The 22509-nt window shown below is 60.0% G+C and overlaps 3 protein-coding genes across 5 annotated transcripts; 1 reads left to right on the top strand and 2 right to left on the bottom strand.

The window, feature by feature from the left end:
• Window positions 1–3810: 3810 nt before the first annotated feature.
• Window positions 3811–8103, bottom strand: KRBA1 (KRAB-A domain containing 1). The gene is made up of 9 exons (XM_072328141.1): window positions 7904–8103; window positions 6758–6884; window positions 6430–6654; window positions 6234–6341; window positions 5830–5979; window positions 5079–5243; window positions 4858–4974; window positions 4558–4695; window positions 3811–4472 (listed from the first exon to the last, which is right to left on the bottom strand). The coding sequence occupies exons 1-9, from the start codon at window positions 7919–7921 to the stop codon at window positions 3811–3813; spliced, it is 1710 nt and encodes a 569-aa protein (XP_072184242.1). The 5' UTR covers window positions 7922–8103.
• A 124-nt stretch (window positions 8104–8227) lies between these two features.
• LOC140249122 (uncharacterized) lies at window positions 8228–16427 on the top strand. 2 transcript variants are annotated; one of them, XM_072330441.1, is made up of 7 exons: window positions 8228–8335; window positions 8576–8872; window positions 9563–9689; window positions 10632–11048; window positions 12063–12242; window positions 12879–12992; window positions 13595–16427. In XM_072330441.1, the coding sequence occupies exons 1-7, from the start codon at window positions 8312–8314 to the stop codon at window positions 14437–14439; spliced, it is 2004 nt and encodes a 667-aa protein (XP_072186542.1). In that variant the 5' UTR covers window positions 8228–8311; the 3' UTR covers window positions 14440–16427. The 2 variants fall into 2 exon arrangements, with proteins under 2 accessions (XP_072186542.1, XP_072186544.1); XM_072330443.1 differs by having other exon boundaries at window positions 13598–16421.
• Window positions 16428–17923: 1496 nt separating this feature from the next.
• On the bottom strand, window positions 17924–22412 carry LOC140249128 (zinc finger protein 212-like). 2 transcript variants are annotated; one of them, XM_072330451.1, is made up of 5 exons: window positions 22291–22412; window positions 21717–22112; window positions 20683–20809; window positions 20026–20145; window positions 17924–19387 (listed from the first exon to the last, which is right to left on the bottom strand). In XM_072330451.1, the coding sequence occupies exons 1-5, from the start codon at window positions 22312–22314 to the stop codon at window positions 18336–18338; spliced, it is 1719 nt and encodes a 572-aa protein (XP_072186552.1). In that variant the 5' UTR covers window positions 22315–22412; the 3' UTR covers window positions 17924–18335. The 2 variants fall into 2 exon arrangements, with proteins under 2 accessions (XP_072186552.1, XP_072186553.1); XM_072330452.1 differs by having other exon boundaries at window positions 17924–19384.
• Window positions 22413–22509: the final 97 nt, after the last annotated feature.

Below are 22509 nucleotides of genomic sequence, written 5' to 3'. Positions count from 1 at the left end.
GTGGCAACGCGGGCCGCAGCGGGGATGGCGGCGTCACGGCCCAGAAGGCCGCGGAGTCCCGCGCTGTGTCTGCAGGGGGTGGACAGCAGGGACGGGATCGTCCCGCTCTGCTCTGCCCTCGGGAGGCCCCATCTGCAGCGCTGCGTCCAGAGCTGGGGCCCCCAATACAGGAAAGACAGGGAGATGTTGGAGAGGGTGCAGAGGAGGCCACAAAGATGCTCAGAGCTGCAGCACCTCCCTACAAAGACAGGCTGAGGGAGCTGGGCTTGTTCAGCATGGAGAAGAGAAGGCTGCGGGGTGAGCTCAGTGCAGCCTGCCAGGACCTGAAGGGAGCCTACAGACAGGAGGGGAGAGTGAGTGTTTATGTGGGCAGACAGTGACAGCAGGAGGGGGAGCACGTTTAGAGTAAGGGAGGTTTGGGTTAGATGTGAGGGAAAAGTTATTTACTCGGGGGGTGGCAGCAGCTCCAGCCTCATTCTGGGTTCTCAGAGCGACAGCAAGGCACAGCTGGGGGCTCTGCTGCAAAGCCCTTCGGTTCTCAGTATTACAAACCATCAGCAGTAGGAGCAGGAATATGGCAGCACGCTCTTGTCCTCCCCCAGAGCTCAAACCCATCAGGCAGGTTGCAAGGAAGAGGCCCGGGTTTGTTATAAAAGTAGGTGAGCACGTATTGTGCAGAATGCTGCAGCCTTCCCTTTCCAGATCTTCCCAGAGCATCACTGGGGTTGATGGCAGATCTGCAGCCTCTTTGGCACCTTGCTGATCGCTGGTGCCCCACAGGGATGGGGATGAGGCGGTGCAGAGGGACTGAAGGATGCAGGAGGTGGAGGAGTCCCAAGATACCGCTCTGTATGGGGAACCACCACCTTCCATCATCCAGCCCCAGCACTTGAGGTGGCGGAGGAGGAGCTGCCCCGTGCCTCGCTCAGAGAGGAGCGGCCTCGTTGCACTCCTGCAGCCCATCACTACTGCCCTCCCCAAGTGACTGACCGCAGTGGGAGGCCCCACAGAGAGCTGGTCAACAGCAGGGTCAAGGTCCAGGCAGGGGGAGCTCAGCAGCACCGGGCAGCTGAGCTGTGCCCCACACAGCGCCATGAAGCTGGGGCTGCTCTGCGCCCTCACCATGGCCCTCCTGGCCTTGGCCATGGCCGACCTCAAAGACTCCAAGAAGGGGAAAACGCTCACTTGGAACAGAGAGGTTGGTGGTGGGTGAAGGGAAGGGTTCAAAGATGGCAAATACTGGTCAGGAGGGGAGGGAGGCTGCGGGGAGGTGCCATGAGGAGGGGGTCGGCACCAGCTGTGGCACAGCACTGCAGGAAGCAAAGCCCCCACACCGCACCCCAAGGGACGCCATCTGCTGTCAGCAGCACCCCACACTGGGCAGGTGAGGGCCCTGGGAAGCTGCTGTCTCCATCCCGATGCCCCGTGCTGCCCTGGGCAAGGGTGGCCCCAATGATGGGTTAGGGACAACGAGGTGTGGCCAAGCCCTTCAAGTGTGTGGCCACCCCCTTCCAAGGGGCTGTGCTGTGGGGGGAGCCCTGGGGCGTCCCGGGGCCCTTTGCTCCCCAAAGCACTGTGACCACTTACACAACCAGCAAACATTTCATCAGGGCTTGGCAAGGGGCTGAGAAGGGGGAGGAGGGTTTCTGCCTTGGGTCCAGAGAGTTGTCATCCCGTCTTCTTCCTCCCCATCCTCCTCCCTCCACCATCCCACTTGTTACCACGCACCTCAGCTCTGCTCCGGTCCCACCACGGAGTGTTCTGGGAGGACAGCACCACACTGGTCCAGAGCTCCCACCACATCCCATGACTGTCCCACTGCCTCGAGGGCCCTGCAGTGCCGGCCCCGCTCGGGTCCCTACAAGGAGCTGATTCCTTCCCTCTGCAGGCAGGGACACGCGGTGGGGGCCGGCGCCGACCACACCAACTGTGCTCAGGGTGCTTCTCTGTGCTGAGTGAGGTGAGAGAGGGGCTGGGGACCAAAGGAGAGGGGGGGGGGTGCACATCCCAACATGGGGGGGGGCAGTGAGGGGCTCTGTCCATCCCCAAAGGCTCAGCCCTTGTGAGCGCCCCTTGTGAACCCCCCGAGAGAAACACCGGGGGCTCCCAAGTCGCGTTCCCCCGCATCACTCCAGACACCCCCTGTGCAGGAGTCCATCGCAATGTCCCGGAGCTCTGGGGACGTGGATGAAGCTGAGGCAGGCAGGCAGGTATGTGCAGGGACCCCCCCACGCCACCAGCCCGGCTGGCGGTCGCAGCACCCCGTCCCCATCGGCTCTGACAGCGCATTTCTCCCTGCGCTGTGTGCAGGAACGCACCGGGAGGGAAGCTGAGAAACCTGCTCAGCAACGCCGCAGTCACATCCCGGAGCTGGGGCAGGTAACAGCACAGCGGGAACCCGGCATCCCTTGTGACACCGAGCCCCTGAATGGGGACCCCTGCTGAGACCCTGTGCCATCATCCCCACGGGTGACCATGCTGTGTCTTGCAGGACAGGAGAGGAGGAGCAGCAGCGGCCAAGCACAGCCCTGCGCCATGATGGAGCCGGGGGTCCCACCACCCCCTGACTGCACCGCGGCCCTGAGGGGAGCCGGGGGGTCCCGCTGTGCCTCCTGCGTGGTGGGGCTGCCCCGCCACCCCAGAGTGCTCCTGGGGGGCAGCACCCCCACCCGCCACATGAAGCTGCCAAATAAAAGCACCAAACCAGCCTGAGGGTGTGTATCTATGGGGTGGGGGTGATGGAGAGAGCCCCGTGCAGGCCCAGAGCCCCCACCTGCCCCCCTGCTCAGCCACTCAGCTCCTACTTTGTCCCCATCTCTATGGGCAATGCCTGTAGAGGGCACCGCACTTCCCGTCCATCCACATCAACCAGACCAGGCACCTTCACCTGTGCCCCCCCACTCACCTTCCCCTCCGCCTGCCCTCCTGCAGCACCCTGGAGTCAGGGTGGACCCGGGTGCCCTGTCCACCCCCATGAAATGAGGTTTATTTGCTCAGTGGGGAGAATGAGGAATGGGAGAGGACACGAAGAGATAGGACACCTGCCCAATTAGCACAACCTGCCCAATTAGCAATAATGAAGACAAGCAACAGACCTGCTCAGCCAGTCATTGCTGGGCTGTGAAACGCCGCCTCAGAGCTCTGCAGCAGATGGAGACCTTGGCTGGGGGGGCGCATGGTGGGGATGCGGCTCAGGAGCTCCCCAGCCCTGAGGCAGGAGTGGTGCACAGCCCCAGACGCACTCCAGAAGACTGGGATGAGTGAGGGGCGCTGGGGGGCGATGCTCTGGACACCCCAAATCGGGGTATGGCTGCGTCCTGCAGCGTTCCAACAGCCGGGGGGGACACACGGGAAATGTCACCGGCGTCACTCAGCAGCGAAGCATCGGCAGTGACGAGCCAGGCAGTGCCTGCAGGTGCTGTAGTGGGCTCAGAGCCGGCACCGGGATGAAGCCATGGGCTGCCCGAGCCAAGAAGCTGCCTGGCACCGAGGGGCAGAGGTGGGAAGCGGTGGGGTCCGTGCGCTCCGATGCGCAGGTTTCCTTCTAGCCCAAGGGAATGGAGCTCCCCCTGTGCTCCCCAGACTGCACGGTGTCTGATCCTATCCAGGGTCATGGATGAAACCAAAGCAGCTTTAGCAGCCCCACTTTATTGCAGCGTGGATCCACACACGCTGCAGGGCACGGGCTGCAGGATGGGATGAGTTCACTGCGGCCACCTGAGGAGCTGGGGACAGACTCACGTCCGCAGTGGGGACCCTGCTGAGGAGCAGCCAGCGGCCAGGGCTGGGCTGGGGAGCAGCGCACCAGCTCTACCATAGAGCCCCCAAACCCCGTGGGGCCGCAGAGCTGTCGGCTGCTCCGGACCCACAGCGGGGCAGCTCCAGGCCCAGCACCGCGGGCAGCACCATCTGCAGGATGGTGGCAGCATCGGAGCCCTCGGGCAGCGCTCGGCTGCCCCGCCACGCCCGGCTCTCCAGCGCCCAGCACCGTCCCTCCAGGCGCCGGACGGCATCGCGGAGGCGCCGGCGGCTGCGGATGAGCGCAGCCACATCCCGTGCCCGGCCCCGCGCCCGCTGCTCCAGCCGTGCCAAGCGGCTGCGCACACCCAGCACCTCCCGCTGTGCTGTGCCCGCGTCCCGCCGCAGTCGGTGCAGCTCCTCCGCCACAACAGCGCACAGCTGCGCCACCGCTGCACGCAGCTCCAGGGATGCCCCGCAGGCACAGTGCTTCCGTGGGGATGCGGGGACCCCCCCAGGACGAGCCCCGAGATGAGCCCTGGAGCCCAGAGGGGACGTGGCCCTGAGAGCCCCCGTGGCCGCGCTGCGGGAGCTGCAGGATAAGCGCTGGGTTCCACCCGAGGAGGGTCTCTTGGCCGCTGTCCCCACGGCAGGATCACAGGCACACGGCCGTGTGCTGCCAGCGGGGCAGCTGTCCCCCAGCACACCGTGCTCTGCTGGGCTCCCCGTGGACCCTGGAGAGCATAAGAGACCCATTAGTGGGGCGTCCCCAAAACGCCCCCACCCATCTGCTGGGATGGGACGCGGTGCCGTGCTCACCTGCACTGGGGCAATGTCGGGGTGATGCCTCAGCACCACTCAGTGCCAATGCAGCACCTGCAGGGTCCCGGCACGGCGCCTGCACCGTCACAGCCCTCAGACAGCGGAGCAGACCGTGCAGCGGGGCCTCCTCCAGCACTGCAGAGGGAACAGATGTTCATCAGGGCCACCCCCACCCAAACACCACATCTGCCATAGGATGGATCCATCCCAGCACCATGGCACCAATCCCTGCTCCCCTCCCGTCAGGCACTTCCTGGCCCCAGTGGATGAATTTGTGTCCCGGAGCAGCACATTCACCTGGGCTCATCTCCAGCCTCCTCTGCTCCTCTGTCCCACTGTCCCCAGGGGATGTGTTCATGCTCGTCCACTTTGAGGTCTCCATGTGGTGGAAGTGTGGTGTCACCTGGGCTTTGTCTGCAGAGACAAACCAAGCACTGAGCACTGGGATATCCCCTGAGCGCCATTCTCCCTCAGCACAGGGATAGAGGTGAGCACTGTGCCTTCAGCTACACACCCACCTGCTGTAGAGGGGCTCTGGCCCCCGCTCCTTAAGGCACTTGGCTCCACGGCCCCCCACATGCCATGGGAAGCCCCCGGTGAGGAATGGCACGATGTTGTTAGGATGGTGCTGGCCCTCTGGCAGTCGAGCAGCCCTTGCAGGGGGCTGTGCCCAACACTCCTGGCTGAAGAGAGCACACAGCATCAGCAGAAAGCACATCAGAATGGGGGGTAGCAGAATCCCCTCAGGGACACCCCCAGGGACTGTTCCCACAGCGACCATGCAGAAATGCACCTCAAGACTTGACCCCACAGGGATGCCAAGAGGAGCCTTCCTCAGGAGCCAGAGCCCCCCAAGGGCTGGTTCTCCCCATAATCAAGAGGCCCCAGAGGTGCCACCCCAAGAAGCACAGCCCCAGTTGTGACACCAAGCCTTAAAGCCAGTGGTCATGGAGACCTGCACCTCATCCTGCTGCCAAGAGCACTGTGCCCTGCCCAGCTCTGCCACGCGGTTCTATATCATGCTGTGCCATGTTGTGCTGCAATGTGCCATGCTGTGCTGTGCCATGTTCTGCCATGGTGACACCACACTGTGCCATGCTGTGCCACGGTAACACCACACCACACTGTGCCACGCTTTGCCATGCTGACAACACGCTATACCATGTTCTGCCATGGAGATACCATGCTGTGCCATGATGCTGTGCTGTGCCATGCTGTACTGTATCCCACCATGCCATGCCACATGCATGGATCCACGCCATGCCTCACCTCCACGTGAGCACAGCCCTCCCAGCTCTGCCCAGCGCCCCTCACCGCTGCTCTGAGTCCTGGGTGGGCCGGGGTCCCCCCTTGGCAGCTCCTCCAGGCACCTCTCCAGGCTCCACAGTGGGGAGCTCTCAGCCACCACTTCTGGTTTAACTGCAAAAGCAAACGCTGTCCCCACACCCCACTGATGGCCCCTCCCATTTCCAGACCACCAGCCCCCTGACCCCCACCCCCACTCCCCCAGCACACGCAGGGTTCCCATCTTCATGTCTTTGCCTTATCTCTCCCACTGCACTCATGTGAGATCCCCCTTTTCCCATGACCCCATTGTCCCCACCCCGTTCCCCTGACGCCCCCATAATGCACCCACACAGCACTTCCACTGGTACTGCGGTACCGGTACCGACCCCACCGTGGTGCCATGGGTGCTGTGCTGCTGGGGGTGCCATGCCATGACGGTGCCGCTCCATCCAAGGCATCGAGACAGGGATTCTCTGGAGCCGCCTCTGCTCCATCTGCACATAGGGAACAACCCCCAGCAGTGGCTGTGGTGGCCGTCACCCACCAACACAGACCCCTCTCCCCCTCTGTCCCCACACTCACCACCTGCACGCAGAAGGTCAGACTGCAGTGCCAGATCCCCACCAGCAGCAGCACGTGGCCGCACGCCACTGGAGCTGCCATAGAGGAACTGGGGGATGTCCCTCACCAGGCGCACCAGGGCACAGAGGGATGCGCTGCCAGGGGGCCCTCGCGGCTCCTGCCCTGCGGCTGCATCCTGTGGTCCACCCGTGTCTGCGGTGCCAGCGGGAAGCGCCAGTTCTTCACCTGGAATGTGTGCGCTGGGTCTCGCACCGTGCCACCTCCTTGTCCCCACGACAGCGGATGGGGACACGCAGCCGAGGCCGGAGCAGTCCCGGTGCTGCCCTACCCAGTGATGCCAGCAGCTGCGCCGTCGCCGCCGTCACCTCGCGGTGCAGCTCCCGCTGCCACTCCTCCAGCAGCGCCCATTCCTCCGCAGAGAAGCGCACCGTCACCTCCTCCAGCGTCACCGGCACCTGCGGGCACACCAATGGTGGCACTGCAGGGGAGGTGACATGTCCCCCCAGCAGCACCTGCTCTGGGCATGGGGACGGTGCAGGAATGGGGCGCAGTGCTGGGATACAGGGACAGCTTGCTCCTTGCAGGGGATGACACAGAGCTCAGCCTCACGGGGAGCGCAACTGCACCACTGGGCACCACATGTGGCCCAGGTCCATTCAAGGCAGCAGGGGGAAGAGAGGGGCACATCCTCTCTTCATTGGGGTGCAGCAGAGCTGGTGGCACACTGTGACTCGTGGCACCCTGAGGTGTCTGTGTCATAGAATCATTACAGAATCACAGCACGGCCTGGCTTGCAAAGGCCCACAGTGCTCATCCATTCCAACCCCCTGCTGTGTGCAGGTCACCAACCAGCAGCCCAGGCTGCCCAGAGCCACATCCAGCCTGGCCTTGAATGCCTGCAGGGATGGGGCATCCACAGCCTCCTTGGGCAACATGTTCAGTGCGTCACCACCCTCCAAGCCGTGTCAGCTGCCTGCTGTGCATCACACACACACACACAGGGCATGCAGGAGACCCGGTGCCGAGCGCTGCGCCCTCCTGACAGCCATTCAGCGCTGCTTGGTGCAGACCTGAGGTTCCTCACCCCACATCTGCTCCCATCCAGCTGTCAGCACAGCCACAGCCCTGTGTCCCACCACGTCCCCACGCACTTCATGCTCCACCAGTGACGGGCTGCATCCCGACACGGTGCTGTCAGCAGAGGTGCAGCTGCCCATCCTCGCGCTCTGCACAACACGCGTGATGCTGGCAATGCTCCATCAGGGACGTGCCAAGAGATTAACACAAAGAGGATAAAATAGGGGTTGCAATCACCCCATGGGGTTGGTTGGGGAGCCCAGCACATCCCTGGGGGCTGCGGGGCGCAGGGACTCCCTGCAGGGGGGGCATTGCCGGCTCTATGCCCCAAGTGCCCGCGGTGACAGCTGTGGCAGAGCCCTCCCCGTGTCCCATAGCAGGTTCTGCTCCCTCCTACCTGGCGAGGCGCAGCCATGGGTCGTTCCACCGGCGGCTCCGGGGCACCGGGATCTGAAGGGCTGCCGATCCTGCTGCCTGCCGCCCCTATAACAGCCCCACTCGGGACAACTCCGGTGCCCTTCGTCCCTCGGCAGGCAGTGCCGGGCTGGGAAGCGCAGTGAGGATGGAGCGGAACCGAACCCCGACGAACCGGCGCGCCACGTGAGCCCCGCCCCCTCCTCCAGACCACGCCCCCCTTCCATCATAACCACGCCCCCCTCCGTGTAAGCCACGCCCCCTCTGCTCCTGCCGCCTGTAGGTGGCGCTCGATCGCCGCGCTCGGCTCCGCCCATGTGAGAGGCGCCCCCTTGCGGCCCGGCGGAGCGCGGCGGCCTCAGGGCGTGCGGTGCCGGCGGCGGCGGCGGCCATGTCCTGCACGGGCCTCGCTGAGGTGGGGGTCTGGGCCGGGCCCCGCGGGGTTCCGGAGGGTCCTTCGGGCCGGGCCGGGCCGAACCGGCCCGGCCCGGCCCGAAGGACCCTCCGGAACCCCGCGGGGCCCGGCAGCGGCCACACGGGGGTTGGGGGAGTGCATCTGGGGTTACCGGGTGCTGTGGGGTGGGGGTGTTTCCAGGAGTCCCCCCGTGTTGTTGGGCTCCATCCCGTTTATCCATCACTCTCGTTTTCCTTCCAGGCCTCGTCGTGGAGCACGCGCACCCGCAGGGCCCGGGCGGCTCAGGCTGCGGGTCAAGGCGAAGCTCAGGCCCAACAGCTGCAAGAGCTTTGGAGTCGAACCGAAAAGGCCGAACGACGGCTATTGGCCTTTGAGAACCTGTTGGGAGAGATGGGAAGCAACCTGGCAGCTCTGGGTAATCTGCTGCAGGGCTACGGGCACCTCCAGCAGCGCCTGGACAACATGGAGAACCTGCTGAAGAATAGGAACTTCTGGATCCTGCGGCTGCCCCCCGGCACCAGGGGTGAGGTACCCAAGGTAAAGACATGGAGCCTATGCTCACTATCCTGCCACAGCAGCCGCCAAGGCCATGAGCCCTTCACGCCTTGCTGGTTCCCATCCCTGCGGTTGGGATGATGAGCCTTGGAGCTGCAAGCGTCAATGCACGGAGAGGTGGTAGAGAGCATGGCAGAGATCCTGTAGCTGCAGCGTGGGCTGCGGCTTTTGTGCTAGTCCTGCAGCTCTGATCCTGGTGCCAGTCCCACCTGGAGTTGTCTGAGGAGCTGCAGGCCCATGGAGGCACGAATGTCACATGGGTGGCTGTGGAGGGGTTGGGAGATGCTGGAGCGCCCTGCTCTCAGCCATGGGCTGGGGCAGATGAGCAGCTGTGAAACCAAGGCTTTCAAGCCCCAGTGTGTCCAGACATGCTGTGCCCTCAGGAGGAAGCTTCTCCCCCAGAGGGTGGTGACGCACTGAACAGGTTGCCCAAGGAGGCTGTGGATGCCCCATCCCTGCAGGCATTCAAGGCCAGGCTGGATGTGGCTCTGGGCAGCCTGGGCTGCTGGTTGCTGACCCTGCACATAGCAGGGGGTTGGAGCTGGATGAGCACTGTGGGCCTTTGCAGCCCAGGCCGTGCTGTGATTCCCTACACATGTGCTATGTCCATTTATCTGTAATTGCAGCGTGCAAGTGACCAAGTGTGATGAATTGATTAATCTGTGATTCCAGGTACCCATCACATTTGATGACATTGCTGTGTACTTCAACGAGCAGGAGTGGGAGAGGCTGGACAGCTGGCAGAAGGATCTGTACAAAGCTGTGATGAGGGCAAACTACGAGACCCTGATCTCCCTGGGTAAGGCATGGGCTCTGCTTCTCCCCGTGAGCTTCTCCTCTGCGTAACTCGGGCTGTTTCTTGTTTAGTGGGACTGGTCGCCCGTAGCTTGCAGAACCTGGGCAGCCAGCCCTATTCGTTTTCCATCCTTTTCCATCCTTCCTGCTTGTTATCAGTAAACAAAACCTGTAAGTGATAAGTAATATGTAGTAGTAATAATTAACAGTAGTGATAATAATAATGCAAACCGCATCTATTATATTCTTAATGACTATATAAGAGGAGTCAGGTTGGACAGGGAGTCGTCCTGATCTTCCAGCACGGTTCAGGAATTATTTAAGTGAAGTCTGAAAATTGCATCTTGAACAACGTTTTGTTTTCTGTCCTTTTAGCACTGATTTAAAGTGACAGGGACATTTTCACTTGCCTTGGTAAAGAACCAACTTAATCATGTTCAGACCTTCTAAGGACATTTGACATGCTCTTGGATGGCTTGGGCTAGAAGATATCTCTCATCAGAAAGTGTTTCTTGGGCACAGCTAGTAGTGTGGTGGTCCATGCAGTTACTGACGTAGCCATCTCTATACAGGAGGAATCTTTCTGTCCCTGCCTCAGAACTAAACTAATTTGATAACGATAGGTCAGGCGTCTTCACATCACTGCTGATGTTGAGATTGGAGGGAGATGTGAAACTCAGAGGCATTCCTTTAAGGTTTTAGGTCCAGTATTTAGATCTTTGCTGTTACCCGAGCAAGAGCTGTGCTGATGAATGAATCCCCCCATGGGACCACTGTTCTCCCTCCTGTCAGTGCAGGTGGGAGGTCGGTGTCTGTCCAGGCTGCGTTCCAGCCTTGGGGGCTAGGGAAGGATGGTCACTCTGAAGCGCTGGGCAATTTGCTACAGTAACAGCATAGCTGGTTCCTAACCAAATGTGCTGTTCTCTGCTTCTCTGGCCCTGAGCAGACTATGCTGTGTCCAAGCCTGACATCCTGTCTCGAATTGAGAGGGGTGAAGAGCTTTGTGTCAAAGACCATTGGGAGCCATCAGAGACACTTGACCAAGACAGTCCAGAACCCCCACGGACCATCCAGGATGAGCAGGAGTTCAGACAGACACACAACCCAGGCAATGAGGATCCTCTTCAGGCACACGCTCAAGACAGCGAGGAGCCCATACAGGGCTGTAGCAGCAATGACAGTGAGGAGCTGCTGAAGACATGCCTCAGAGATGGTCAGGAACCCACACAGACGTGTATCAGAGATGGTCAGGATGCCCTTCGGACATGCATCGAGGATCATCAGGAACCCCTGCAGGCAACAGAAGAGATGGACCAGATGGAAGAGGCTTTGGGAAACGGTGTCCATGTGGAAGCTGACAGGGGTAAGTTTCACATGTGCCAGAGGGACATGGCAGTTCCTGTCCCAGCCTTGTCAGATCTCCCATTGAATGACCTGCGCTGTGGTTCTGTTGGTTGTGTTGTCTAAATCTCCATGGAGTGCCTCAAATCTTACTTCCAAGAGAAATGTTTATGCTTGGCCAGATAAATCCCATGGAGACAGACAAAGGGCTCGGGTAGAGCCTGCAGCAGTGGGGCAGACCTCGTGGTCTCTTCCAGCCCTTTTCCCGTGCAGTTTTGCAGTCCTTCACCTGATTGCACGCATCAGCCCTAACGCTTCTGAAGACAGCACTGTTTGCTTTGCTGAAATGAGACCTGGCTGGAAGTAGGAGCCTGCAATAGAGGGAGGAGGCTGGATCAGACCTGCTAGCCCTAGGGGCTGCACAAGGAGTCAGGAGAGCCATGGGGCATGGCAAGAAGGAGCTGGAAAAATTAACTGCCAGATTGTGAAGGCCAGGAAAGAAAGGTAGGAGGTGCTGGAAAGATACAGTCAGAGTCAAAGGTGGAGCTGTGTTTGTGAGCTATTTCTTGTCAAAATTAGAGGTTGGGGGCTACAGAAGCTTCAGGAAAGGCAGAGTGAGCACTGACAGAAGCAAAGGGCAGGCTCTGTCCTTGAAGGAAAGTTACCCTGAAACTATAGGAGCCCCATCATGACTGTGCAGGTTGGTTTATGAAGTGCTCCCTAGAAGACAGAACGTGATGTTCTATGGGTATGTTTTTCCCTCTCCATTCCGATTTCAAGTCATGTTCTGTTACTCAGATTTTTTCTGTCCTTGAGCTACAGCTGTGCTTTATGGGTGGATCCTGCCATAACGCCATGAAATCAGCACCACTTTGCCTGTTAGAGCATGGATAACATTTGTGTCTGTCCTTACCAGCTGCCATCTCTGGGGTTAAGGAGGAACAGTCATTGTGGAGTTTCTGACCTTTCAGCAGAGGAATGGTGTAACCAGTTCCTAACAAAACACGCTGTCATCTGCTTCTCTGTCCATGAGCAGAGTGTGCTGTGTCCAATCCTGACATCCCATCCCAGAATGAAGAGCTCGGTGTCCAAGACAGTCAGAAGCCCCCAGAGCCGTGTGTCCAAGATGGTCAGGAGGCCCCACAAACACTGAAGGAGACGGACCAGAAGGAAGAGCCCTTGGGGAAAGATAAAGTCCCTGTGAAAGGTGGCACAAGTAAGTTCCCTGGGTGCCAGGAGGATGCGCTTCCCCTTCTGTTCCTGTCCCTGCTCTCAGATCTCCCAGCAGTGTCTGGAGGAGGGTATGGCTGGCCTCTGTGCTTAGAGGAGCATTAGCAGGGGAAGGCAGAAGTCCTGGGGTGTGCTGTTAGTGTGCAATTTTAGGGAAAATTGGAAGGTGTTTAATGTTGTTAACGCAAGTCATGGAATGAAATGCCATCTCTATGGTCAGTAGAGAGAGTGGAGTTGGGATGAGGCTGCTCTGCAGAAGTGACAGTTTGTGGCACTTCAGTGACTCTTTCCAGACCTCTCTCTGCTTTTGATCCTTGTGTGTGGCTTCATTCCAATGCCTGCCGATACCTTGCATGCTTTTGATGTCATAGAATCATTTTAGATTGGAAAAGACCACGTAAATCTAGTCCAGCCATGAACCCACCCTCACCATGCCCACTCAGCGCCACATCTCCGTTGTTCTGAAACACTGCCAAGGATGCTGACACTCCCCCCACCTCTGGGCAGCTGTGCCAGTGCCTCACCGTGCATGTCACACATCTCCAGTTAGCATCACACCAAAGCAAGGTGATGGAAGCTGACCGGGGGTGTTTAAAATTGCTTTTGTCTCCTTTACAAACAGAATTTCCCAGAGTGGTGATGCGTGTTTTGTCTGTGGGTGCACAGGAAGAGGAGTTGAGCAGGGAAGATCATCCCGACTCAGAGGTGGAAGATGACCCAGCAGAGTTTGGCTCTGGTGAGTAACCCCTTGTGTGGGAGATGCAGCGCACAGCAGGCAGGAAGCAGCTCCAACAGGCTTGAGATGAGGGCTGAGGGGAAGGTTTCAGACCTCTCTTTTGCTACCCAGTAGGGAAGGAGTCTGGTGCCAGGCAGGGTGTTCAGCTCTATCATCTCCACAGAAAGAATGAGTCCAATTGCAGGTGGCTCTGTCAGAAATTAGGGGAAATGTGCTCATTTGCCTGCAACATTTGGCATTGACTGACAGACACAAGCTTGACAGAAGCAAAAAGCCCTGAGGTTCAGCAAAACGCAGCTCTCTGATCACTTTTTAACGTGCTACACCTTGTGGACGTTGTTGGTATTGTGGTTTTAGGAGTGGGCTCCTTTGCACAACCTGCCCTGGTGGCACTGCAGCAAATCATAGCCGGGTTCTTCCCTGGAGCAGCAGATCTGCCCCTGGCACCACGCTGGTTTGCTTAGTGTGTGTGGGCAGGAACTGCAGCAGCACCTGCACCTGGCAGCTCAATTAAGGAGTGTGCTCAGTGCTTTGAGACCTGACCGCAGCCTCGGGTTGCTCGAGGAGGGTGAGTGACTCATGGCTGCACTGTCTCCTTTCAGAAGAAGTATTAGAAAATGAAAAGGCCTCTGAAGCGGCTTCTCTTCCTGAGAGCGTCAAGGTGAAAGAGGAAGAGCCCATGGAATCACAGGAGGCATCTGCGTCCTCTCCTGACCCAGAGATCCAGAAGTGCCCAGAAGGAGAGCAAGCCAAGCCCAAGAGCAAGAAGAAGCCAAGCAGGTATGCGAGCAATGGCCTGCTGATGGGCGACTGCCGGCGCGGCTACGTGCGCGAGTGGTCGCATCCCTGCACCGAGTGCGGGAAGCGCTTCCGTCTGAAAATCAACCTCATCATCCACCAGCGGAGCCACGCCAAGGAGGGGCCCTATGAATGCACCATATGTGAGATCAGCTTCACTGACAAAAATCGTTTGGTCCTTCACCAGGGCATCCACATGCAAGAAAGGGCCTTTGCGGCCAAGGTCTGGGGGAACACCCACCCAGAATTGAGGATGGGGCCGAGGAGGAAGCTCTGCAGGTCTCTCTATGGCAGTGCCCAAAGTCTGGCTTACAGGACACGTGCAGGGGGGTCCTCCTGGCTGTGCCAGGCCAAGGAGGAGCCCTCCAGACCCAATTCCTCCCAACAGCCGATGCCTAGCACTCATACAAGGAGTGTGGTTAAATGCAGTCTTTGCAATAAGAGTCTCTCGTGCCCCTCTTCCCTCCAGCGTCACCTGAAGACCCACAAGCCCTTCTGCTGCGCCACCTGCAAGAAATGCTTCTCCCGCAGATCTCACCTGCTGCGCCATGAGCAAATACACGAACGGCAGAAAGCCCTAGAGAACCAGCAGCCCAAAGCAGAGCAGCCCGTGTCTGCCGCAGCAGCACCCAGCTGGCCCCAGCCCTAAGGAGCCCCGGAGCGCCCTGCCAGAGCGCTCCTCACCCACTAAACCAGGCACTCAAGAAGTGTCAGCTCTGCGCCCACTGCAGCCAGAGCTGTTCAGTGAACGCACTCCTGGTGGTTGCTGCAGAACACGTACTTCAGATCATCCTAGTCTTGTGATAGCCCAACTTGGAAGGCATCCTCAAGCAGCACCAGTTCCTATTCAAGAACTGCTGCATCCGCTGCTATGGTGGGAGCGCAGTCCTGCCTGTTCTGAGACTTTGAAATAGGGTGGCAGTTTGGGAAGCAGCAGATAACAGGAGAGATCCAAATTGCTTGTTTCCCTAGGGAGAGACCAGGCATCAGGACAGATTTTGCACACAGTGGGCCACTGGGGTTGGATACCATTTGTCAGATGGACTTCCCGTGGTTGCAGAATGAATCAAAGCCTGGATGCCATTATGCACAGCAAATTCCAGAAGCCCCTGGTGATACAAAGTGCTTTACCACCCCTCAGTTTTGTGTCTGCTGGCTGATGCATGAAGCTTTCCCAGACTGACCTCCCCATGTGAGCAGGTGTGTCTCCTGCAGCCCAGCAAAGGAAGTTGTAAGCAGCTGTTGAGCTCAGCTGTTTTATGATGCTGGAGCTGACCACTTTGTTTTGGAAACAGAGTTTAACAGTGACATGGATGGACAGAAGGTTCTCAAACTGGAAAATCAGAGTGAATTCTCAATGAGCTTTTCATTTCAGTGACTGCTTCTTGGCCACGATGCCAGGTGGAGAAGGGGGCATCACTGGGATCCTGTCGTGTCCTGGCCATGCTTGTCTGGTAACCCATCCTGCTGATTAAATCCACTGAACACCAGATCTGCGGGGGAACACCTGTCTGTTGAGCTGGAAGGCAGGCAGAGCAAGACAACCCACGACACTTTGTAGGGATGCTGGGGGTCAGGTCCCAGCAGGAGTCTTCCCTTGAAGAAGGCCAGCCTTCAAGATGGCTAATGGCCTCAGACAGTCATTTTAGGAAGGCTTTGCGGGTAGGATTCCTCCTGTGCTGCAGCACAGCCCGCACAGGGACCCCCCTTGGACGTGTTGGCTGACAGAGACCCACAGGAGCATAGGAGCCAGAACAGGCTTCTGGAGATCCTCCAGTCCAACCCTCCTGCTAACACAGGTTCCCTATGGTAAGTTGCACAGGAAGGTGTCCAGGTTTGTCTTGCCACCTCAGCTGCTCTGCACTCATGTGTTCCTTCTGCTCGTCCCCACTGAGACAAGAAGCCGTGCACGATCCCTCTGTAACTAACCACGTGGAAGAATAGTTCGCTAGCTACCTCAGCTGTCCCAAGGAGAGGCAGCCTGGTAGGTGATAAAGCCGGGCCAGTGCGGCACTGGTGGCCCCAGGAACCACGTGAGCCACCAGGCGCACTGCTGGGGAACACAAATCACAGGTACAGAGAGAAGTAAGCCCTGGTGGCATCGCCACGCAGGCCAAGCTGCTAGCACACTTCAGTTCTTCATTTCATTGTCTGATGTGATTACTTGAAATTATGAAGCGGGCCCCTCTCTGGGCAGGGAGTGGGGGAACTAGTTACTATGGATTTTTCATTCCTGGCCACCTGCAAAGTGTGAAGGACTGCAAGGTGACATTACCTGGGTCACATCCCATCACACACATCCGTGGTGCACGGGGCAGGGCTGGGCAGCACAGCCGTACCCATGGTGTCTGAAATGCTCCAGGCCGTTCTCGTGCTGCCCTACACTTGTCCCCAGCAGGATGGCACTGTGAAACCCCACAAGACCTATAGGGATGGTCGCTACCTTACAGGCCGTAAGGTGATGGTCTGGCAGCAAGCTCTGCCTGTGAGCCTGGGGGCTGCGTGGAGGAGATGGGCCCTCCTTCCTGCCCCAGCCTGCAACATTTGCTTTAACGTTGTTGTGAGTGGGACCAGTGTTTTGTATGAAATCTCAGATCCTTTTCTCAGGCTGTGGAATCAGTAAAATGTTTTGTCTGTACACGTGCCCGTTCTTGGTTCTCTTTCTGCAGGGTGTACGTGTTAGTGCTGCTCAGATAGAAGGGAGCAGGGGCTGCGCTGCATCGCTTAATGGAGCTCTGGTCTCCGAGCATCCTGCATGCACACAGATCTGTGTGTATGGCTGCACCTGCACACACCCCTGTGGCTCCCAGGGTTGCACTGCTTCCACCTCACCCAGGTCCTTCATGTGGATCCCCACTGCAGGAGGGTATGGCACGGAGCTGCATCAGGGGAGGGCCAGGGGGAGGCTTTAGGGAGAGGCTCTGCCCCAGAGGGTGGTGGGCACAGCCCTGAGCTGCTGGAGCTCACAGTGCATTGGGACACCGCTCTCAGATGTAGCATTTGGGTGGCCCTGTATGGGGCCAGGGGTCGGACTCGGTCCTTGTGGGTCCCTCCCAACATGGGACATTCACAGGATACCTTTGGCCACCACTGGCCCATGGTAGTGGCCACGCTGTGTCATGATGGCACGGCCTCCCAGCACACAGTGCAAGGAATAGGGCAGGGGGCCCTGAGGGGGGGTGAAGGTCACTGCTGGGAGGGTGGGGGCACAGATAAGGCCACACCCAAAGCATCAGCACCACTGTGCTCTGGCCTGCCCTCAGTCTTGCCACTGTCCACAGGGTGTCACCATGATGCCACTATCATCCCCCTTATCCCCAAGATGTTCACAGGATGCCACTGTCCCCTCCTTCATCCCCAGTGTCCCCACAAGGCATCTGTCACCACACACGGTTGCCGCACATGGGATCACCCCGGCCAGGATGGGTGTCCCATACTCCACATCCCCTCCTGTTGCTGAGTGGCACCATGGTGGTGGCTGTGCCCATCAGAGTCCTTGGTGCTGTGCCCACGTCCTTCACACTGCCACACTGGGGCCACCCAGTGCCGCCCACCCAGGGCTGCGTCCAGGCAGCTCTCAGCCTCCCCATAGCAGAGGTGCTCCGACCTGGTGCAGCCCAGGGCACGGCTGGTCGCTGGGCGTGCAGTGTCTGCTGTGTTGGGAAAAGGAGGGATGCGTGATGGCGTGGATGGGCACATGGGATGTGGTGTGAGAACTGAAATCACAAAGCTGGGCTGGGGAGAGAAGGAGGAGGGGATGCCCACGAGCGATGGAGCCTTGGCAGGACACGGGGCAGAGCAGAGGGCACACAACAGCTTTGCTGTGCTAATGCTGCCCAAGAGCCACAATCTGCAGCTGGGTGGGGCAGTGAAGGGGAGCTCTGCTCTTCTATGGGACCTGCCAGGCTCAGAGCTGGGTGAGGCCCCAGCTGGGCAGCAGCACCCATAGGGTGACACTGGACAGCAGCGCCCATAGGGTGACACTGGACAGCACTGATGGGGGGGGGAATGGGGTGACAAGCTGCATGAAGGACGGACGCCTCGCAGCAGACAGACGTATGAAGACGGTACCGCTGTGCTCCCACTGTGACTCCAGCCCCAACAGCACCCAAAGCTCAACAGGAGATGGCATCAGTCCAATCCTTTATCCAAACCTCTCCCCATTTGCGTGGTGACTCTGGCTGTCCCAGCAACAACAGCCTCTCCCTGCCCACCCCCACCCCCAAACCAACCTCGATGCTGGTAAGGATTGAAGTAACCCTGATTTCAAGTGTTCCGCTCCCTCCCACTGTGCCGAGCACGCCGAGCTGCTCTTTGGCTGAGCCTTTTTCCACTGGGCAGCAGCACAGCCCAGCTCAGCCCTACCACCAGACCAGCTCCATTGGGTCCAGGGCTGCTCGGTCTCCTTGTGCTGACGCCGTGGAGCAGCCAGCTCCATCCTCATCCCCGTGGTGCTGCGCAGCCCGCTGCTTCCCTCCATTGCAGGCTGCCGCACCTCTCTGCCTGCAGAAATGCTGCCCCTTCCATCCCATCTGCAGCCCCGCGCTATGGATTATCCTGGGTCAATGGCTTGCAGGGGTCGGTCCCTGTCCCCCGGTTTGACAAGCTGGCAGGGGGAGCGCTGGCCACGGCGTGGACCTTCTGGTGGTGGTTCAAGGACTGCCGGTGGCGGAAGCTCTTGCTGCAGCCGTTGCACTGGAAGGGCCGCTGCTGGGTGTGCCGGCGCTGGTGCTCCTCCAGCAGTGTTTGCATGGGGAAGCTCTCCGTGCACTCGATGCAGCGGTAGAGCCGCTCCCCGGCTGCGCTGGCACGCGGCCGTCCCGCCCAGCCGCCCCGCAGCTGCACGCCGTGGATGCGCTGGTGTTTCTGGAGGTGGTGCTTCTGGATGAAGCCCTTGCCGCAGGCGGGGCAGCAGTAGGGCCGCTCCCCGGTGTGGATGCGGTAGTGTTTGTTGAGGTTGGACTTCTCGTTGAAGCTCTTCCCGCAGGCGGGGCACTGGAAGGGCCGCTCTCCCGTGTGCAGGCGCTGGTGCCGCAGCAGAGCGGCGTGGTGGGCCAGGCTCTTCCCGCAGGCCGTGCAGATGAAGGAGCCGTTGCTCTTCCTGGCGTGGCTCTGCTGCCGGGACAGCAGGTTGCGCTTCAGACGGACGTTCTTCCAGCCCGGCGGCGGCGCACGGGGCTCATCCGCTGTGCCAGGCGGGCCGTGCTCCTCTGTGCCAGCCTGCAGCGAGGCGGCCTCCGTGGCAGCGTCCTCTCCCAGCGGCATCCCCGGGGGCAGAGCGAACGGCTGCTCAGTCTCCGTGCCGTGCCCGTGCTCTGTTGGGAAAGGTAAGGCTGGGGCCGGGCGAGCTTCCACCGGGATGACCACGGGCTTGAATTCAGGCTGAGCAGCCCCCTGTTTGCAGAGCTCCCCTAAGCCCTCTCCTGCTCCCTTCTGTTCATCCAAGACGGCGTGGCTCTCCCAAGGCACCGGCGGCTCCTGGCCCAGGGGAACCTCCTCTTCCAGCCTCACAGAGGGAACCTGTGGCAAAGCAAGCATTTCCAGTCCTTCCTCCTGAGGCTGCTGCTCTTCTGTCTTGATCACAATCTTCTCACCTGCTGAGAAACAGCAATTCATTCCCAGCAAGGTAAAGCTCTCCCATACCTGTATCCCCAGCAGTGGAGCAGGAGCTGAGCTTCCCCTGCAGCACATGGGTGAAACAAACCAGCAACTGTGCTGCTACAGATGGAGCAAGAGAGCACTACCAGGAGCAAAGGGGGAGAAGGGCACGAGGTGGGAGGGTGCTGCGTCTGCTGGGGGCCACCTGGTCATCTCTGAGGACATCCAGCAGACCAACAATGTGATAATATTCATAAAGAACCCAAACAGGAAATCAGGAAAACAAAAGTGCAGCTGCAAAGTCCTCTGACCCAGAGGGAACTCTGTTAGGAACAACAGAGATTATTTGGGTAAACCTAGAGGAAAGGACCAAAGCAAAACCTTCCAGCAGCAGGACCGCGTGGCCACAGAGCCACTCTCCCATTAAGCCTTGCCCACACTTTTTCCACTCTCGCCAAGCGGGCTGCTCTGGACTTAAAGAGTCTTGGTGTGGTCTGTTCTGGATTTCTTTCCCCCTTTGGCACTCATTTTCCTTCCCCATTTCTAGTTTCCATTCACTCAACCTGCACACAACCCTTCCCCACCACACCCTGGCACTCAATGCGGTGCCATCAATGCCACCCCTGCTGTGACTCACCGCCACCGCCGTGCCCCAACACTGCTCCCTCCTCCAGCAGCCCGTGGGTCCTGGAAGCTGAATCCTCCCCATCCTCAGTTGGCAACAGCAGAGCAGGTTTGGAACTGGTGTCCCCAGGCCCTGGGGGAGGAAGCGGGTGTGCAAAGAGCTGATGCTGGGCATCAACAGCAGCATCCCTCGGGGAGGAGCTGCTCCTGCATGGCCGGGTGGCCTGGGCTCGGCTTCCCCAGGACAGTCAGAGCAAGCAGGCTGTGTCAGCCACACCGGGTGACTGAGTTTAGTTACCTCAGCAAGAATTGAACTTTGGGCTTTATCACCCTTTAACATTCCAGCCCCAAACAATCAGTGCTAAAATTCAGGACCGCTCCCAGCAAATTCCTCCAGGGTGGTGCACATGTGCTAGGAAACACCTATGCTGGGAGGCAGGACTGCAGAGCGCTGTGCCAGCAAGGCAAGATGTTGCCCCAGTGCTGAGAACCCCCAAAGGCTGAGCAGTGTGAAGCAAAGCTGTAACCTGTGACCGAACCCTAACGGTGCCGAGGCCTCACCATTCACTGCCTGTTCTCCAATCATCCAGATAACAGAGCAACCTATGCAAAGCAAAGTTCAGCCTAGGAGAGGACAGAGTCTGACGCGAGCGCAGGGAATGAACCTCACCGAGAGAGACCACAGCCTCGTAGCTCCCCTTCACTTCCATCCTGTACAGCTCCTGCTGCCGGCTGTCCACACCAACCCACTCCTGCTCTGGCAAACAGGCAGCATCGTCCTCACCTGACGCAGGGACCTGGAACGGCAAGAGGCACCTCCTGAGCACTGCCTTGCCTCGTCTCCCCCCACGCAGCCCCCCTGTACGCCTGTGTGGCAGCACAGAGCTCCTGGGGAAAGGCACCGTGCCCCGGCCTGAGCTGAGGCCTCTCCCCTAACAGCCAGGAGGTTTGGAGCTCCTCCAGATCCACCCCGCCAGCCTGGGGCAGCCCAGAGCAGGACATGTATGGGAAGGAACCATCCTACCCTGCAAGGCAACCACCAGGCTTCAGCAAGGCTGAAAACATGGGGGTACATCTGTACTTTGTTCCTTCTTATCACTGGAGATGGGGAGGAGCTGGAAGGGCTCAAGGAAAAACATCAGAGGAGCCAAATCCCTGCTGCCCCGCCCTGCACAACACCCACGAGGGCATGGAGAGCATTTCACCCACACCGTTACCTTGAGTGCATCCTCACCGCCTTGCACATGGTCTGAAGTTTCTCCTAAGGCTGGACCCCAGCCCCAGGGCTCAGCCTCACTACTTACACTTGCTCCTTGTCCCTGTTACTTTGGGCTTGCCCTCCATTCCCTAGGGCTCATGCCCTGTGCCCCAGGGCTCATCCCCATTACCAAGGGCTTGTCTCCATTACCTTGTGCTCACTGCCTGTTCCCTGGGGCTCTTCCCTTGTTACCTTGGCTTCATCCTCTGTGCCCAGGGACTCGTCCCCATGACCTGGGGCTCATTCCTTGTGCTCTGGGATCCATCCCTCATCCATTGGGGCTCATCCCTCAGCCATTGGGGTTCATCCCTCATCCATCGGGGCTCATCCCTCCTCCATCGGGGCTCATCCCTCATCCATCGGGGCTCCCCCTTTGTGCCCTGGGGCTCCCATTCCTTGGTGCTCATCCCCCACTCCCATCACCTCCCCCCTCTGCCCCCCGTTACCTGAGGCTCATCCCCGCCGGTTCCCATTCCGTGCCGCGGTGCCCAGCAGGCTCGGTGCCGCAGCTGCCTCTCGACGTGCTCCAGGCGCCTGGCACTCTCCTGCAGCAGCGCGCTCAGGGCGGCCCAGCGCCGCTCCAGCTGCCCGCCGACCTCCAGCACGGCCTTCTCCAGCTCCGACACTTTCTTCTCGGCCGTCTCGGCGCGGCCCTCCAGGCTCAGCAGCCGCAGGCCCTGCGCCTCCACCTTCCGCTCCACCGCCTGCACCGCCGCCACCACCGTCCACAGCGAGATCTCGTGCACCACCGGCGGCTGCTTCGCCCCTTCGGAAGGGACGGCGACGGGCCCGGGGGGCTGCGGGGGGAGCGGCTGCCACGCGTCGGGCCCCCATTCGGGCTCCTGCGGGCGGGGAGAGGAGGAGGAGGAGGAGGAGGAGGTCAGGGACGCGGCGGGGCCCTCCCGCGCCCTCCCCACGGCCGGCGGAGCCCGACCCGGGCCCGTCCAACCCGTCGCGGCGGGGCCCGGTCCCACGTCCCCGTGCTGGAAGGGGAAGGCCCGCCGCCCGCCGCCCCCGTACCTGAGCGGGGCCCCACCGGGCCATGGCCGCCCCGAGCCGCTACCGCCGCCGCCGCTGCCGCCGCACGATGGCGCCCCCTGGCGGCCCGACCGACGCACCGCCGCCCCTCCGGGTCCCCTCAGCGAGGCCCGCCCCGCCCCGCTACCACCCCCGGCCCCACAGCCCTCCGCCCCACATCGGCTGTCAGTCATATCAGCCACATCAGCTACATCAGCCACA

This window comes from Excalfactoria chinensis, chromosome 2 (genome assembly GCF_039878825.1).
Source record: "Excalfactoria chinensis isolate bCotChi1 chromosome 2, bCotChi1.hap2, whole genome shotgun sequence".
NCBI lineage: Eukaryota > Metazoa > Chordata > Aves > Galliformes > Phasianidae > Excalfactoria > Excalfactoria chinensis.
This window is presented reverse-complemented; position numbering and strand designations above follow the sequence as displayed.

Excerpts from the sequence above, each read along its gene's own strand:
- KRBA1 (XM_072328141.1), bottom strand. Across the intron at positions 6,342-6,429 it reads TGACCTTCTGCGTGCAGGTG|ATGGAGCAGAGGCGGCTCCA; the intron begins GTGAGTGTGGGG and ends CCCTATGTGCAG. Across the intron at positions 4,696-4,857 it reads GAGGCTGGAGATGAGCCCAG|TGCTGGAGGAGGCCCCGCTG; the intron begins GTGAATGTGCTG and ends TTCCCTCTGCAG.
- LOC140249122 (XM_072330441.1), top strand. The coding sequence starts at position 8,312 with ATGTCCTGCACGGGCCTCGCTGAG. Across the intron at positions 9,690-10,631 it reads CGAGACCCTGATCTCCCTGG|ACTATGCTGTGTCCAAGCCT; the intron begins GTAAGGCATGGG and ends GGCCCTGAGCAG. Across the intron at positions 12,993-13,594 it reads CCCAGCAGAGTTTGGCTCTG|AAGAAGTATTAGAAAATGAA; the intron begins GTGAGTAACCCC and ends GTCTCCTTTCAG.
- LOC140249128 (XM_072330451.1), bottom strand. The coding sequence starts at position 22,314 with ATGGCCCGGTGGGGCCCCGCTCAG. Across the intron at positions 22,113-22,290 it reads CCCGGTGGGGCCCCGCTCAG|GAGCCCGAATGGGGGCCCGA; the intron begins GTACGGGGGCGG and ends CCCCGCCCGCAG. Across the intron at positions 20,810-21,716 it reads CCGGCGGGGATGAGCCTCAG|GTCCCTGCGTCAGGTGAGGA; the intron begins GTAACGGGGGGC and ends TTGCCGTTCCAG.